Source organism: Danio aesculapii, chromosome 2 (genome assembly GCF_903798145.1).
Source record: "Danio aesculapii chromosome 2, fDanAes4.1, whole genome shotgun sequence".
Lineage (NCBI taxonomy): Eukaryota > Metazoa > Chordata > Actinopteri > Cypriniformes > Danionidae > Danio > Danio aesculapii.
The window spans coordinates 23,193,608-23,210,420 of record NC_079436.1 but is presented as its reverse complement, the minus strand read 5'-3'; the positions used below and the strand labels follow the sequence as shown (position 1 = coordinate 23,210,420).

At 36.7% G+C, this 16,813-nt stretch overlaps 1 protein-coding gene across 2 annotated transcripts; it reads right to left on the bottom strand.

Annotated features, from left to right (window-relative positions):
* Positions 1 to 6,648: 6,648 nt before the first annotated feature.
* On the bottom strand, positions 6,649 to 16,813 carry rnf2 (ring finger protein 2). 2 transcript variants are annotated; one of them, XM_056475270.1, is made up of 7 exons: positions 16,744 to 16,813; positions 15,837 to 15,943; positions 13,052 to 13,212; positions 10,890 to 11,105; positions 10,316 to 10,588; positions 10,015 to 10,186; positions 6,649 to 7,675 (listed from the first exon to the last, which is right to left on the bottom strand). In XM_056475270.1, exons 2-7 carry the CDS (start codon positions 15,927 to 15,929, stop codon positions 7,574 to 7,576), a joined length of 1,017 nt encoding a protein of 338 aa, XP_056331245.1. In that variant the 5' UTR covers positions 15,930 to 15,943; positions 16,744 to 16,813; the 3' UTR covers positions 6,649 to 7,573. The 2 variants fall into 2 exon arrangements, with proteins under 2 accessions (XP_056331245.1, XP_056331237.1); XM_056475262.1 differs by lacking the exon at positions 16,744 to 16,813 and adding an exon at positions 16,155 to 16,694.

Here is a 16,813-nt window from a genome sequence, read left to right as displayed (position 1 = left end):
TTTATGTATTTAAGAAACTTTTTAGTTAGAACAAAACAGGTCGGCATGGTGTCTCAGTGTTTAATACTGTCACCTCACAGCAAGAAGGTCGCTGGTTTGAGTCTCGGCTGGGTCAGTTGGCGTTTCTGTGTGGAGCTTCCATGTTCTCACAGTGTTTTCGTGGGTTTCCTCCGGGTGCTCCTGTTTCCCCCACAGTCCAAAGACATGCGCTATAGATGAATTGAATAAACTAAATCAGCCATAGTGTGTGTGTGAATGAGTGTGTATTGGTGTTTTCCAGTTGCCGCTGAAAGTGTTTTCATTTACATTATAGCTTTAAAATATAAGCTAATACATCTCTGCCTGTCTTTATTATCATGTTTAATTATAAATAAGCATATTTTCATGCATAATACAGTCATTCGTTCTTTTTCTTTCGACTTAGTCTCTATTTCAGAGATCGCCACACAGCAGAATGAACCACCAACTATTCCAGCATATGTTTTAAGCAGCGGATGTCCTTCCAGCTGCAACTCAGTACTGGGACACACACACACACACACACACACACACACACACACACACACACACACACACATACTCATACACTACAGCCAATTTAGTTTATTCAATTCACCTGTACCGCATGTCTTTGGACTGGGTGAAGCACCCGGAGGAAACCCACGCGAACACAGGGAGAACATGCAGACTCGACACAGAATGGCCAACTGGTCCAGTCGGGACTTAAACCAACGACCTTCTTGCTGTACAATACAACTCGTGAGTAAAATATAGTTTACTCTTACAGTAAATATTAGATAGCCCATTCTGTCTATTAAAAACAAAAAACCTCCACCACTTGTTAAAAACATTTGACAAGGCTGCTCCGTTTGTTAAAATATTTTTAGACAAATGAAATCTGATTATTTTGCATGTTTATCTATTCGTTATTTACTTATTTATTAATATCATGCTGTGTGTGTGTGAGAATAGGAGAGAGCAGGCACAGAGAACTCCGTCACAGCAGAGCTTATTAGTAATCACAACCCTTCCAAATATGGTCAAATGAAGCTTTTCTTGGACGGGGTAATAAATGAGCATATAAAACAATTGCTGTAGACTTTTTTTTTTTGTAACTTTACCTGAGCCACATACCTACTATGTAGATATCAGAACTATTGAATCAATGCAGTCTAGTATGTGGCAGCTTTTAGTGTAATTATTATTCAGCTCATTAAGATGGTTTCCATTTTTTCCTATGTGGCCCCAATGACTTGCCTAGTGAAATGAATTTACCCAGATAAGCCTTTAAATGTACTGTCGTCATGGCAAAGAAAAAAAAAGAAATTACTTGTTAAAATCTGTTATCTGTCCTTTTATTCTGTAACAGCTACTGTTTTACTTCTTTTCCTGTGGATGCTGGAGGAACATTTTCTTCTCCAGCTATTGCCAAAAAGCAGAAATGCACTACACTGCACTAGAACTAAATGGCATTGCACTAGTATTAGTGCTCACTCGAATAAACAAGAGAAATGTTCTGACCTCACTAGCCTAAAGAACTGTATTGAATGAATCAGCTCTACACGTGGTCAGTGTGTGGAGGCTTTAATCACAGACAGTGAATATACTGTAGGTACTGTTTCGTCAAAGAATAAATTTTCGATTGTTCAATGCAGTGCATGTGGAAACAGCTGGAGAATACTCATTCAGCACAGTTGAAATAAGGTCCTGAGTTGTGACTGCCAGAGAATATCTGCATAATATTGCCATCTGCCAACCACTGAAAGGCAGCATTAAACTACGAGTGTTAGTGATGTAATGGTGACAGTGATTATTGACCCGCTTAAAAGCTCAGAACAGTTTAAAACATTATCCAAATATTAAGTTTTTAATCTCATGTTACATCTCAGACCAACTAACAACAAGCAGATGCTAACTAATCTACCCATAAAGTATGCAGATATATTAAATCAATCCTTAATCATTGTTAACTTTATAATGATATTTAACAGTAAACAACATCTATTTATAAGTCATTTATTTATAACACATTTATTATATATACATTTTCTATTACTGTTATTTTTAACATTTAAAAATCGCTAAATCTAATGTCATGCTTGATTCTGTTGAATCAGCAGGTTTTATATACCTGACAATTGCGTATGAACACCATTATGCTTTACTGTATTCCTCATGAATGAACATGATTCAATTCATCTTTATTTGTATAGTGCTTTTACAATGGATATTGTGTCAAAGCAGCTTCACATAGAAGATTATAGTGAGTTGCAACAGTGTCAGTTCAATTTAGCTCAGTTCAATTCAGAGTGGTTTAATATTCACAGCCGAGAGTTCAAACACTGGAGAGTAATCCATCGATGCTCCGCTCTACAAGTCCCAAACTATGCAAGCCAGTGGCGAGGAAAAAATTTCACCATTTGCCAAAAATAAAGGATAAAAAACCTCGAGAGAATCCGGGCTCGGTTAGACACAACCATTTCTCCTATGGCCAGACGTCTTGTGCAGAGCTGCAGTCTAGTGCTGGAGGTCAGCGAAGACTCATCTGTCCCTGGAGTCTCACCGGAATGAGATGCATGCTCTCTACTGATCCATGACCACCACAGCAGCTGCTCAGGATACGGCCTGGTCCGGGATTGTGGAAATCTTAAACATGACATCTATTGTATATACAAACAACATACCACTGGGTCACATGCAAATACAGTCATCATTATTGTCATTGTGATAAAATGCCCAATCTGTGGGTTGACAATTTCAATGTTTTCATTTTAATATTTTTGGCCTCAATTATCTTCCATAGCGAGGGCAGGACAACCTGAGATTACAGAATCACAAAATAAGTCCTGCTCTACACCTTTTCTTGTTTGAGATCCACGTCATTAGATTTTTTTTTGTTGTTGTAAAAACGGTGACAAAGATTACCAAAACTTCTTTTAATGGTGACTTAATGACTGACTTTGTTGAGAGATGGTCAAGAGTTAAAAATCTGGCAAACGTCAGCCCGACAGGTTCACCGGGATGGTTTTTGATCTGTGAAAATGCCAGAGCATTTAAGGTTATACGGGTATCCTGTCAGGGGCTTTTACAAATGCATTGCCCTTCTTTGATGTGTTCTCTGTTCTTTCAAAGCAGTGGGGTGTAAGCAGCCCCTGTCATGACCCCGACCGCATGGAGATTAAGACCACCCTAAGAGCACTAGTGAAAACACATTTGTGGGACTGCAGTGAGGTTCAGCTGCCTCTTCGCTCTGTGAAGAGAACATCCTTGTTAGAGGTGCTGGATTGAATCCCAGTTGGAAAGGTTTGAGAGCAGAACTGGAGTGTTTACATTGGTGCCGTGACCTAGATGGGAGTGAGGTGTAGGTGAGTAAGGGTAAAGGAAGCCATCAAGTAAAATCTGTGTTGATCAATTTCACTCCCCTGGCCTCAAAGGTTGTTTTAGTGATGTACACCAGAAGCTGTGATCTTTAGCAGTCTTGTTAATGCACTCACCTCCCATTTATGAGTTGCTGTGATTCAATCCCAGTAGGAGATGTGCGAGTAGAACATAAAGGTTTATATCAGGGTGGGCCGACACAAAGCTATTCAAACTGTTCCCAGGCGCATTTCCTGGTTCATTTGATAAGTGTGAGTTCGCCTAATCATGTCCATGCATGGTTCAGTTGGCCGGCCCTGGCCCGGCTGGAAAAGGTGTGCCAGAGCACAGTTCAGTTGGGCTTTGGCGCGGTACGCTTGTAGTCCAAGTCCAAAGACCGACCGTCACTTTTAAGGCATTGTTTTATATGGATTTATTTATCATTCTTATATTTCAATGAACGCGAACTGTCATACTTTATCAAAGATACAAACCCCTCACTGCACGTCTGCTGCACCTTCAGCAAAACTCCTAATATGTGCAGCATGACGACTTTTATGATCATTTATGAGTGTCAAAAGTTGTGGATTTACTCGGCAAAATATTTGACTGCATGTCCCAAACTACTCAAAATAATAAGTGAGAGCGCTTCTCTTCCGGTTAAACTAGACCAGGGATGGGCAAACTCGATCCTGGAGGGCCGGTGTCTTGCATAGTTTTGCACCAACCCTAATCAAACACACCAGCTTGTAGCTTTCTAGTGATCTTGAAGACACTAATTAGGGTGTTCAGGTGTGTTTGATTAGTGTTGGAGCAAAACTCTGCAGGGACACCGGCCCTCCAGGATCGAGTTTGCCCATGCCTGAACTCGACAGTTGCATTATCAATGATGCAAGTGTACGCCGGCTCGGAAGGTAAAATGCAGTGTGAGTGCAGGCCAAGGGGACAGTGGACAATCATACTTCGGCGTGGTTCAAGGCAACCATATCTAGTGTGAGTACACCCTCAGTGTAGTGACCTGGTTGCAAGTAAGGTTTAGGTGGTTGAGTAACTGAGGTCGGCTAGTAAAGAGGTAACCCTCAGTCACCTGGCCTCAAAACGTGCACTAGCAAATGATGTTAAGAGTTTCCATTAACGTACATAAGTTCCATATTAGAGGTGTTGAATTGAAACCTTCTTATAGAGTGAGACACACAGAAACAGAAGGGTTACATTGATACCATGACTCTGATGGGAGTGAGCTTTAGCTGGTTGAATGTAACTGAGGTCAGTTAGTAAAGAGGTTAACCTCCCTTTCCTGACCTTAAGAGCTGACAGTTTGTGTAAATGTGCAATTTAGAACTTTTTTTTGGTAAATATCTGGTTAGTTATGAGTTAGTCATTACCAAACCTGTCTTTTTGTTGATCATTAAACCTTTATTCTGCCTCTGAAGTCTGTCTCAAAGGAGTTTTATGAGGTGCCTTTGTGCATAAACACTGTCTGCAAAGTCATACCCTGGGCAGTGAGGCAACATTGTTAGCCGTTTTTCTTTTCAGGCGCAACTTTCCTCCGCAGATATATAAACGACTTGGGAAATATGTATAATGCTACAGGAACAGAGAACATAATATGGAGTAAGTCTATAAATCCATATATTGATGATTTTTTTAATGAGGCTCCATGGGTTCGGATTAGTTTACTATATGCATTAAACAATGATCCCTCAAAAAATGTTTTGTTTTTACTGTGCCAAAGATTCTGACGTTCAATGACACAGACTTAAAGTACTGTGGTTAAACTATAATTAATTAGATTTCCATGGTTAATTTTTGGCTACCATGGTTTGATCACAAAAATCTCAATCTTTTTCTTTCTTTTTTTTTACTCAGGGTAATTTTCATAAGGAAATCTCAGTAGCATAAATATTAATGACAGCGTTTACTAATACATTATTAAAATCAAAAGCTTTAGTAATTTGTTCAAACTAAATTGACCAAGTCTGATTTCTAATACAGCACAATGAAAAATATATGAAGACAGATTTATACAAGAGAATTGGGTAGGCTGAATTGCCCGTAGTGTACGTGTGTGTGAATAAGTGTGTATGTGTTTCCCAGTGATGGGATGCAGCTGGAAGGGCATCCGCTGCATAAAACAAATGCTGGATAAGTTGGCGGTTCATTCCGCTGTGGCAACCCCAGATTAATAAAGGGACTGAGCCATAACCATGTGTGATAGCTGACAAAAAACATTGGAAAGTTCAAAGCTGTGTAAGCAGGAGAAGCCATGTGTACTGGCTTAGAAAGAAAATGCAGACCAAGCGAATGTAGGGCTGTGCAATATGACCATATGTATAGACAAAAAGTCTATAGTTATCATATGATGCTCTATGGTTTAATTTGAGGCATCACAAAATACATTAGTAATACTTTTTCCGAATTTCAATGAGTGAAATATTACATGCCATTATTAGAAACATGAATAACTGCAATCATGGTTCAAGACCTTTTGACCTTCATCTGTCTGTCCAGCTATCCATCACTTGAAAAGATGCTAAATCATGCAAGAAACATACAAACATGAAACATGGTTTAATTATCATCAGTGTATCCATACCCTTTATGGATATTGATTACTAATTGTATAACCAGTTTTACTGCAAATGCCATGGTTAGTGTAACAAAAGAACGGTTGTGGTTAGAGTGGTTTATATGCATAACTGTTTTTTTTTTCAGTTGTTTATTTTTGTAAGGAATCTTAAATGTTAAACATGCTAATTAATTTTAGAAACATACCACAACATCTGTTTGTGCAGCTATTTTTACATTTAGTTGTAATGTGTAATATGTGAATTCTAAAGATTCTGCAATCATTATCACTCACTTAATCGGTCACTATTAAGCATTACATTTAACACTGCTTAAAATAGTTTTTTTATTTTGCATATTTGTTAATTAAAATTCATTTATATTGCTTGATTAAAATTTTTGGCGTTTTTTTTCTTCTCTCAGTGGTATCATCTTTCTATGAAACTAATCATCAGTTTATCATACTGTCCAGAATTGAGTTTGGTTAACTCAAATAACAGCGTTGAGGGACACATCATCATGCCTATCAAACCCACCTGCAAATATTTTCCACTTTTAACCCTTTGCCTTATGGGATGTTTTGACATCATGACCTAGTATCTTCCTTTTCTATCTATGTTCAAAAACGTAAATAAACTGAATCAGCAGCTCCATCTACTGGGCATGTGTTGTTGCTGCTCCACAGAGTTTTTGCAAAACTTAACCCAATGACCGACAGCAGCATTTGCATACATTTTTTATTTATTTTCCAAACAAACAACGTCTTATACATTTTTTTTCCAAACCACAACATGAACTCAAATGAATGTCGAGGATGTCGAACTAAAAACACGTAATGCTCTAAAAGGTTTTCCATATCTTTAAATGAAGCATCTAAGAAGAAATGCAACTATCAAAAACCAGTCCAAATATACAACTGCCAACATGTGTGTTTATGAAACGGTACTATAATATCCGTAGCAATGGTGTTAATATACATGTTCCAGGTAGTTTTTTCTATAAAGTGATAGTAGTATGTACAATCCCCGAAACATCTGATGACCAACACAGTACTACGGACAAGTGATATGACAGTGTCATGTGACCCAAGCCAACACATTGTACTGGTACACAGTGTCAAGATGCAGTCAGATTTGTGAACAAATGTTGCTGCTACAGGAATGGTGTTGTCAGAAAATGCACTTGAAAACTCTTAGTAGGATTATAATGGACAGCGCCATTGGCTACAAAAGCCACTTTCTGATAGAGTCTTTCATGAAGCACTCGAGAGGACTTCCCCATGATGATACGGTTGCAATTGTAGACTAAAAATTTGGCTTGTTGAAGGCAACGTCACAGTCCTCTTGATGCAAAAAGGACTTCACATGTAACAACGATTGTGTCAACTTAAAGAGGGGGGATGAATCCAAAACTTCAATGGCCCTCCAACCCCAATGAATGAACCTAGTCTCATTCCTATACAAAAAAAAGATAATAAAAAAAACAAAACCAAATCAAAGCAGCACAGTTATTGAGGGATCCAGAGACTAGTAAACTCCAGATGAGGAGAAACAGCGAGAAAAATACAGAAAAGAACAGGGAGAGAGAGAGAGAAGAGAGGATGAACCTTCTGTCCTGGGTCAATTCTGACCCTTGTGTCTCACAGGACTCATTTGTGCTCCTTCGTTGGGGCGAAGTACAACTCCATGGGCTTGTTGACCTTCCAGTACTTCTCGCTCACCAGCTCCAGGGAGAAAGAGCCGTTCAGGACCTGAGAGGGAAAAACATACGGTCAAATGTCATGCTGAGGAAAATCATGCACGACAATAGGATTCAATAGGATAATCCGATTTATAGTTTTGACGTCGAGTTACTTTCTTGTAAGAACAGGTAAACTTCTGTTTTAGTAAGTCCACATGCATTACTGTTTCTACCTGGTACTAATTAAGATGAGCATTCTTGTCATCAGTCATGTTCAGATTTCATCAAGACACTCTTATTTTGAAATGCTCTCGATCAGTTTTATATACAAAAGCATATAAAAGAATGCAGATGACTTGAATTCATGATCTGTGCGTTTATAAAACAGTGAGATTCTTTTGTGCATTTTTCACAACATCGATCATGTGTTTGGTCAGAACATGGTAGTTGGAGTTCTTACACCATGAAAACAATCTGATCCGATGTGTATTTGACTACGACTGAAAGAGGTTTAAAGCAGACAAGCTCTATACCTCATTCACACCTGTATTTATTTAGTATCATGTTCTTATAATTGGAAACTGGGCGTAAAGGTGCAATTTACACCTCTTACATTCATAACAGCAACCTTTTATATGCTATCAGGCCTATTGTCAATAGCATGGAGATTTAGAAAGCACAACTCAGGTTATTTTATATCAAGCAGTTTTAAGTTGGTCAACATTGTAAATATGCACAATTAATTAGGATAATTTTGTACCCTTACGTGAACCTGTACCTCAGACACATTGCCATTTCAAATGACAATTAAAAAACAAAAAAAGAAAATTGTCAAGTAATGGAAAATACAGTAGTGGAAAATAGGGATGCTCATAATAACCGATTCACCATTAACTGAAAGGGTGCGCTTTTAACCAATTCATGGTAATTGACTGCATAATGTGCAACACAAATTTGTAAACTCGCGGAAAGTTAACACGTGCAACCACACACCTACATATCCCTACAGACATGTTTTCCCAAAGTGCAAAATGAAAGAAGGGCATTGCTGGTCACAGATTGACATAGACAAGTTGATGACAAACACTTCTGTTTATTTGCACAATTGGAGAAAGAAGCCGCAAAACAAAATTTTCTGAAATGTGCTCTGCTTTGGAAACAAGCCGGCCACAAGTCGGAACATCAGAATTTTCTCTCCATCAGAGCCCGCTCCGGCACCGCTCAAACACAACAAATAGGCTACAGTTGTGATGATTTAGTGTACAACCAACAAACTAACCTTTTTTTCCATTAGTAAAACTACAGTTATTAATAGTTATTTTAAAATAGCCTCTGCTGTTGATTTTTGCATAATGTACTCCGCACCAAACTGAGGCTTTAATTTTATAGGTTATAAAATATGTATGTAAATGAATGCAATATCATATAAAATCATAAACAACAAAATCATTATATGCTATAGTAGCATATACTTTACAAAAAGTCAACATATGAGTCTTGTCATTGTCTTTCATCACACACACATGAACCGTGAGTGAGAGTAGAAATAAAAGCACACAAGATAAGGTAAAACCAGATGCTCAAGACATAATCTTTAAAATAATGACTTCTTTTAAAAATGTTGACGGAGGTTTGTGATATAAGAATTACAGTGGAGCATTAATTAAATTCTTATTTTCGATTTGAGGCAGCCTGCTATTTTTATTTGCCATTAGAAAAAAAAAGCATGATGGGAAAAAACGGCCTATGCTGGCTCCTGAAAAGGATTCAGTCAGTGTTTTCATTTTATAATCTAAATTTGTCATTTAAGTGAAAAATGTCTAGGGCAAGCCTATTTAATTATTCTTTTTATTTAGTTTATTCTGTTTTTCTATGCTTTTGGAAACGCTGCATGTGCGTGAAGATGTGCTGTTGTTAACAAAATCAGTATTTTAAAATGTAATATTTAATGTGTCAGACACAAAATAGACACATCAATTATTATCATTTTTTTACAAAATTTAATATTAATCATTAATAAACCAATTAACGGTTAATATTCAGTTAACTAGCAGTGGTTGTCAGTTGCCAAAATTAACTGAATTGAGCATCCCTAGTGGATGAGTACAAGGAAACGTTGCTATTCCATAATGGCAATCACAATGACAACAAAATAGTCAAAACAACTATAAAATTATACTTCAAAAGCTTCACGGAGTTATTCTTTGGAGAAATATTAAATGCTTGTAAATTAATAGAAAACTGACATGATTGTGCTGTAGTTACATCAGTACTTTGGCCTCCACCTTACTGAAAATCTGAGCAGCAGCGCAAGATATTAAACCTTTACTATTTTAAGATAGTTGTCAAAATAATACAAATATAGACCATACTGAGATGCATTGATAGCTGGATTAGCACCACACTTACTGTGAACTGGTTGTTTGCTGTAGGGATGTAGATTGTGTACTGTTTTTCACTGGCGGCTTCTACATTGATGGGGCTTCCCTCTCCATTTTTGCGCATTTCCTCCAGAGCCAATCTGACGGCCAAGTATTTGGAAAGGTGGTCCACTGTGGCGTTCCCTGAAGTCTTGATGTACCTGGTATAAATTGCACATTTGTATTTATATTAAATAACAAAATCAACCAATCAAACTACAGCTAAATCAGCAATAAATAAGTTTAGGAAAAATAGTATGTCGGTGATGCGAGCACAAGTCATGGTCCACCTTGTCTGAGCGGCGTCTTCTTTCTCCATCAACGTTGGGTGAGGACGAAACACAAGCTCAATCTCACTGACTCCGTCCAGCGCAATGTCTCCTCCTCCATTCTCTGTGGCATTGTCCATGTCCAGTCCAGAGTCATCTGAGGTTTTGGTTCGTTTGATGCTGGGTCCAGCCTCTTGGTTACTGTGCACTGACGCATTGCTGCAATGTGAACTGTCCCCATTGTCTTCTGCCCCGCTGCCGTTTTCAATCTGATGCTTCTTCCCCCTCTGCAGTCTACAGTGCCCCCGGTGTACAAGTAGTGTGAACCCAGGAATAAAACAGGATAAAGAAATAAAAAATAAGTGCAAAATTTACATTTTACACTCAAAGTATCAAAGACGACCAAAGAAAGCTGCCTTAGAGTAGTTAGTAAACTGTTAAAAATGATTACACATTAATAAGAAGCTATTCTGATCATGTTAACAGTAAATAAGAGATTTTTTAATGAAGCCGCTAACTAAAATAAATTGTCAACATTTTTGATTTTACAAATATGAATAGGTTGTTACAAAATGGCTTATATTAAACAGCAAACCTGTTCATGGCCTGGATTTTTAGGCCTTCTTCGATACTGTGGCTGAGCGCCTGCTGGTTGTTGTGTTTGCTGATGCGGGCCAGAACTCTCTCCTGGTGGGCTTCGTATTCGTCTCTGCTGGGGTAGATCTTACTGATCAGAGCATCAAAATTAGGGTCTGGACGGAGAGAGCGCTTAGACACCAGCTTCTTTCTGCATGTTGGACACTCCTTATTCCTGAGAAAACAGAGGAGATATGACAATTAGGGAATGAAAATGAACACTGAAACAGAAATAGTTCCCATTATTGTAAAGTCTATCTGTATCACCTCAAATATGTAAATGCAGGATGGGATTACATATTTATTAATAGGTATTGGATAAATCTTTCTTTTTTTGTCCATTTATTTAGTTGATAGTTTTTTTTAGATTAGTGATTTAATGACTACTATTATTTACAATTACTGGTCAAAACCCTCTACCAGTTTCTTTTGACAGACATTTATGCTTAGAGGCTGGATACAAGACAACATGTTCAGCAAATAAAATATTTTTGTTGCGTTTTGTTGTGTTTTATTGTCATAAATAATTGCAATAAGTGATATTTTCATCATTTTATGCCACTGTAATCATATGAGGATTATACAACAGTATAGTGATGTTGTTCTAAAGACGTTTAGTGTTGTTCTAAGCTTCTAAAGACACACACTAGTGTTTATTACAGTATCTGGGCTCATGGTGTCCAGGACATACATATTTCAAATATTCAGATAAGTCTCACCATCTGCCCTCATAAGATTAGGATAATTATTTTCTCCATAGTAATAAAGTATTTACTTTTACTTGGACAGTAATTTTCCCTCTTATTTTATTATATTAACTTTCTCATATCATGTTGTTGGTATGTCTCTGGGATGTCATGCAGTCAATGTTTGAAATGTGCTTTAAAAATAAAACTGCCTTTTCCTACTATGGATACCATCTTTTGCTCGCTTACGAGCATCTTTTTGAAGAGAAACTCACTTGTCTTTTTCGGGTGAAATCTCAAATGAACAAAAATCTGATTACCGTCAGCAGCAATAGCCTTGTGGTTAGTGTGCCAACATATAGAGCAACAGCGCTGCGGCATTCAGAGTGTGAATCACAGCTCGTGGACCTTACCCGAACCCATCCCCCTCTCCAGCTTCACTTCCTGTCATAATAATTTCTTGTCCAATAAAGGCAAAATGCCAATAAATCAATCTTGCAAATAAATAAATAAAATACATGCCTTAACCCTTTAATTACCCCACCAAGGAAAAAAAATGTTTAGATTGCATTTCTTAACTCCTATAGTCGCTTGTTAACACACTCAACGCATTTTTTGAACACATCCCAAAATTTCTAAAATATCAGCCTCTAACAAATGGTTGATATGTTGGTTTATGGTTAAAGTGCCGGGCTTAATACATGTACTATGAAAAATCTGAAGTGTAAGATCAATTTAGTTTTACAAATAATCAAAATAAAACCTTTTTGAATACTAAATCACCTTTTTTTGAAGTATGCCATAAAATACTTCAGATTCTCATTTAACACTATATATATATATATATATATTTATTTATTTATTAAATAAAACCAAAATCATGTGTAGTAGTGCAACAGGATTATGTTTGTTTGAATTTTTTGTAAAAACCAACAACGCTGTGTGTGTAACCCATTACTTAAAACAGTTATCCTTTAAATGAATTTAACACTCACTATTTAAAACTGTAAAAACACGGTCAACCGTTTGGTAGAGGGGTAGTCAAATGGTTAACAAGTACAAGTCCGTGAAAATTGAAGGGGATTATTGTCCCACTCTCACACTAATGTACATGTAATTAGATCGTTATTATTGTAAGAGGTACCATTTTAACTTTTACTAAAGATAATGAGGGCACTTATTTTTAATTTAAAAACATTCATAAAATCACATGTATAAAATAGTCATTTGTCATTTCTTTAGGGTATTTACCTTAATTTTAAATGACAGTATAGTGGAGCAGAGAGAGGGGAAGGATTGTCAAATAACCTTGAGCCAGAAATTGAGCTTGGATCACACTAACCAGAAGGCTATGGGCATAATTTATATTATTTTGCATCACAAACTAAATATACTGTATAAAATAAATCTGAGAACATGAATGACTCAAACAAACCCTGATCTGAGAGCAGTGATGATGCAGTCGGCACAGAAACGGTGCAGGCATTCCTTGGTGGTCATAGTGTTCTTCAGCATGTCCAGGCAGATGGGACACATAAGCTCACTGTGCAGGCTGCGTGGAGACACTGCGATCTCCAGACCATCCGTGATGGCCTCCTATAGGAGCACAAAGGCACAGAAACTGCATCAGCAGTATAAAACCAAGTAGTAAACAAGTACATTTTTTATTGCACCTTTCAAGAACTCATTGAGTCAAAGTGATTTACGTCAAAATTGTAAAATGAGATCTAAGAGACAAAGCAAGCTCATTTAACAGTTAAAAGAAAAAATAACTACTAGAACAAAACAATTTAGGCATAGGCAAGTTTGAACAGGTGAGTTTTCAGCTGCTCTTTCGAAGTGTCCACAGATCTCCATTTTAGCAGAAGAGCATTCCCCAATTTAGGAGCAACTACCTCAAAAGCTGTTTCCTTTAGTCTTTAATCTAGAACGAGGAACAATTAACAGGAACTGGTTTGAGGATCTCAGATTCCTACTAAAGTTGGAAAATTTCAACACCTCTTGTACGTATTCAGCTTGATCATCCCTAAAAACCATTGCAAGAATTTAAAAGTGAATTCTTGATTTGACAGAGAGTCAGTGTAAGTATGCAGTATTGATGTGAATGATTAACCAATGATCAGTTATTTATTTATGGCCACATCAGCAACTTATGACTATTTCACGGCAAAATGAATATACATTAATATTACATGATAAAAACTAATTCGTATTATAATAAAAAGTTACTTAGACAAATATATAAAATATAAATAAATAAAATTCACACAAAAAAATTAATTCAAAGTTAAATATGATTTTTCAGTTCCATTTTTGATAAATAATTTAAGATTATAAGTACCTTTTTAAAAATATGCAAAGTTCCCTCCTTATAAAAATTTTGTCTAATGGTATTCAAACTTTCACATTCCAACAAAATATGTTTCATGGTAAGAGCAGCTTGGCAGTATCAACGATCAGTTAATTGTTGATAATGTTATAAATAAATACATGGTGGTCGATGGTCAATTAACCATGTACAACATTAATGTGCATAGTTCTGAGGCATGTGCAGCATTCACTGTGGGCAACATTACCAGTCCATTACCTGACATGGATTAGCTCAGCATTAAACTCGAATGGCAGATTCAACTCATAAACTTGTCAAGTATAATCACCTCTATTATACATGTGTAAAGACAGATGAAGTGGGTTAATAAATAAATGGCAATAGTAATGAAACAATAAAACCGTTTTTCGTGGGAGAGGATGCTTACATTTAAAATGTCGTACATTTGTACATTCTGTCATGCTAGTGACAATAAGCCACTGAAGTGGACACTGCATTATTAAGGTTAAAGACTAATTGACTTTTTTTTCTAATTTTTTTATTTTAAAAAAAATATATATTATATATATATATATATATATATATATATATATATATATATATATATATATATATATATATATATATATATATATATATATATATATATATATATGGCATGCATCATTTAGATCCTTGTTTACGTCTCTCGCTCTCTGTCAAAATGTACAATAATATTCTAAAATGTGTGATATTTGTAAACTTTTTGAAAATTTCTATAAATAAAGTTAGGGGAGACTAATTGACTCCTTGATTGAAAATGTGGCAATTTATGACCTTAACACATATCTCAAAACAGTGTCTCCTGACATGGTTTTATTATAGGCATTTTAAAAACCTAAATGTAGCAACTGTGGACAATTTATGTAGACTAACCGTGTTCCATACACATTCTGCTCTTCCGTGCACTCGAACGACCACTCCTCCCTCATTGAAAGCCAGATAAGCATGTTTGTGTGATCATTCACTGGGTGAATACCTATTGCATAATCAAAATTTTGATGTCTTTTGGACCATTAGTTTTTGAGAAAAGAGGGGAAAAGTACCGCCTTCGCATGTTTACTGAAGATGATAGGTATTAACGGTGTTCCGTACATGATCAAAATAGTGTTCCGTACAGGGCGCATAACTTCAAATCACTGGCAAAAAAGGTTATTGTTTAAAGTCTTATTAAAAACTTATGTCAGAATATACTATTGTTGTGTTTAACTTGAAGTTAATGTTAAATTTAATATATTTTTATGGAAGTTTGCAATTAAAGAACCTTACAATCATTTAAGTTTTAGATCATGCTTATTCAATTACAGCATGACAATTTAAAATATTAAAACATTACATTCATGCAAGTAAACGCTAACTTAACTGACCTTTTATGAATGTAAACATCATCAATGCACAAAGATGATGGGCAAATAGCGTTTGCAGCCTGTCTCTCAGGCTCTCTCTGGCAGAGAGTTGTGATGTGGTTTTCATCATTCACAACTGACGTTTAAATATCCCCATTTCAAAGCATTTATTCAACAAAATATCAAATTCAAATGCATATTTTTCTTGCTCTAAATGTCTCCCCTCCTAAGCAACACTTGCACCTTAAGCTTGCCCACTGTTCATTTTCAAGCGCATGAGGTGGACGTAGGAAACTTGCTGATTTTTTTCAGCAACATTTGGTAGGAGGGTCTGTTATGATAGGGAATGAAAGAATGAGACATAAAGATACACAGATATATCGCTTGTCTATGACCCGTAAGTACTTATTCAGAGATTGGTGTTAAAAGGTAATCTATACGGAACATCGCCGTGTATGGAATATGGTTAGTCTACAATATAAAATAATAGTTTCTCTCAACGTTACCTGTGGAGTTCTCTGTAATTCATATAGACTGAGCTCCCAGGTCTTGCTGAGGGGTTGAACCCCATTCGTCTGGACCGTCTGTGTCATCTTCATACACCACGTCTTCTCTGTAAACAAATAACCAAAGAGAACAGCAGTGACAGAAGGTCAAAATACCAAATTCTGCCATAAGTGCTACATGTACAGACAGAAACAAGACCAACGATCTATTACCGTTAAAGAATACGTGATGTTTTTATTCCATCTAGGAATTAAAGACTTTGTAACCACGATTAGTCAAATATATTCTTAATCAGGACAATGACAAAAGAGTTTTGCCGTGATTATCTTTGACAACTGACATCTGGGGGATGTTCTGCTCTGTTGACGCTGGTTAAAACTGAAAACTGGCACGTTGTTCAGACATCTCTAAGCATGTTTACCTCAGTCATCAGCATTGAGTGTTTTTTATATTATCATACTTATCATAATGTAATAAATCATTTAACGTTATCTGCTTGAGCATGTAGACACTGAGCTAGCACGCTAAAATTAGCTCCTGTATGCACTTATAACTCTTTGTGTCACTGAATGCACAAAGCATCTGTCTGCACGTACAAAGTGTCTTTTGACGGACTGTGCCTGCTTTCCAGCAACAGATAGTTATCAAGTACTCCAAAATAAAATACGCGGAAGAGAAAATAAATACGGCGGTTATGTTTATCGCCTGCGCTGTCATGAAAACGTAAAGCTAACGGCTAACTCTCACGGCTAATCCAGATGCTGTTTTTACAGGCTCCGTTAATCAGCTCGGAGAACAATGTCGGCAAGATCGTGACATTTAAACCCTTTCGTGCTAATGAAGCCGTCAACGTCGACAAGCAGGAAGCATATATTTCTGCAAAAACGCAGATGTTTACATACTTACGTCTCTATGTTGTGAACACTCTCTCTCTCCTGCCAGCGCGTTCTGCTGAGCTCAATATGGCGGATTCAGT